Source organism: Pinus tabuliformis, chromosome Q, assembly GCF_031772625.1.
Source record: "Pinus tabuliformis cultivar Carrire ecotype Pingquan chromosome Q, CPIR1, whole genome shotgun sequence".
Lineage (NCBI taxonomy): Eukaryota > Viridiplantae > Streptophyta > Pinopsida > Pinales > Pinaceae > Pinus > Pinus tabuliformis.
The window spans coordinates 986,866,705-986,868,579 of NC_142296.1; the positions used below are offsets into that span (position 1 = coordinate 986,866,705).

General features: G+C 45.1%; 1 protein-coding gene across 1 annotated transcript; it reads right to left on the reverse strand.

Annotated features, from left to right (window-relative positions):
* Window positions 1-250: 250 nt before the first annotated feature.
* LOC149222795 (uncharacterized) lies at window positions 251-1,510 on the reverse strand. The gene has a single exon (XM_089387680.1). The coding sequence runs from the start codon at window positions 1,508-1,510 to the stop codon at window positions 251-253; it is 1,260 nt and encodes a 419-aa protein (XP_089243806.1).
* Between the last annotated feature and the right edge of the window lie 365 nt (window positions 1,511-1,875).

Genomic DNA, 1,875 nt, shown 5'->3' on the forward strand with positions numbered 1-1,875 from the left:
AGGTAGAAGTGATAGCAGTCTCAAGATACCCTCTGGTTCTTGAGTCCTCAACAATTTTAAGCAGGTCTCCACCTATAATGTCGAAGAAAGCCAAATAGAATTCTATCGACCATCCATCAGGCCCGGGGCTTTTATCCTTTTTGAACCATTTTAAGGTGGCCTCCAATTCTTCAAGGGTAACTTCCTTTGTTAATTCATCCCCCTCCTCTTGTTCCACAAATCTAGGGAATAGTTGTGCTACCTTGATGATTTATGCTAGGTTAGTGTCCCTCGGGGCACTGTATGTGCACTTGAAGCCTGATGTTGCAAGCTCAGCCAATTGTGGGAAGGTATTGACAATCTGCCCCTGTTCATTCTGTAGCTGCCATATGGTGTTGACCGCCTTTCTTCCATTTGCAAATTTATGATAGAAATTTGTATTTTCATCCCCTTCATGCATCCAAATGGCCCTACTCCTTAGTCTCCATATTTCTTCCCTATCTTTAAGTATTTTTGTCCTGGCAGAGTATTGCATTGCCATCTTCTCCTTATGTTCCTCAGATATGAATATTCCTCCTTGATCATTTTCAAATGCAGCTAAATCAGCTTCAATCTTTCTGAGGGTGTGTTCCTCCTGTAATCTTTTATTGTGAGCCCATTGTTTGGACATTTTCTTCAATACTGTAAGATTGTGTATAAATCCTTTGATGCTGTCATCCCTCGCCCCAGGAGGGTTTGCTTTCCAAAAATCAGTGACCATACTGATGTAGGATTCTTCTTTAAGCCAGGCAGAGCAGAATTTGAAAGGTCCTTTAGGTTTTACTCGCCCACCATCAATCTCCAAAAATATGGGGAGATGATCAGAGATCCCCCCTGTTCCGACCCATTGTCTAATATGAAAGCCCAAATCAAGGACCTTTTCTTTGACAAGGAAGCGATCAAGCCTTCGAGCCAAACTGTCTTCCCCAGTCCTATTATTCCTCCAGGTCGCTTGAATTTTAGCAGAGGGAATGTCAATCAAATGGTGTGAGTCCATTACTGATAGGAAGTAATCCGATAGGGAGTCTCGTTGAGCTCTGTGTCCCCAGGACTCAGCATGTCCTATGGAAAAATTGAGGTCCCCGCCAATGATTAGGTGGTCTTCCATAAATGAATCAAAACCCAAGAGGTTTTTCCAGAAAGCAGGTTTGTTATGGCAGGGCCCATAAACATTAAAAATCCTGAAATTCATTCCAAGATCCGCAGATCTGATGTCTGCACCAATGTGACCAGCTCCTCCCCAGCAGTTGAGCAACTTGATAGAACGAGTATTGTAACCCAAGGCTAATCCCCTAGATCTCCCATGTGCATCAAGCCCAATAAATGTCCACCCAGGAAGCATATTTTGTAGAGATTGTGTAATGTCTAATTCTGGTCCCAGGGTCTCTTGTAGGAAGATAATATCCAGCATTACAGATGTAAGTAAACGGCGAAGTGCTAGTTTTTTATCCGGCCTAGCCAACCCTCTACAGTTAAATGAGAAGATCTTCATGGAGGGGGTATAGAAGGGGATTCTCTGGCTCTAAGGGTACCGGGAATAGTAGATTGAATACCCAATGCGATCTCATCTCCTGTCGTAGATTGGGCTATTGATAGGGAGGAGGGTTTGCCCCTGTGCAGCTTAGGGGGAGGGGGGGAGTGGATAATATCAAGCCCAACCTGGTCCTGGGCTTGTCACTTGGATTTTGAGCGAGTCATGTACCCCACAGAAGGGGGGGCCTAATAGGTAGATGCAGATGGAGGGAGGGGGGATGGCGAAGGCGAGGATGGAGCAAGAGAGTAAATGGGGCAATCCATAACCTGACATGAGAGCAGGGCGGAAGCAGCAGGTTCTAAGATCGAACCCATACCCAAGGG

Coding starts and splice junctions, on each gene's coding strand:
- LOC149222795 (XM_089387680.1), bottom strand. CDS start 1,510: ATGAAGATCTTCTCATTTAACTGTAGAGGGTTGGCTAGGCCGGATAAA.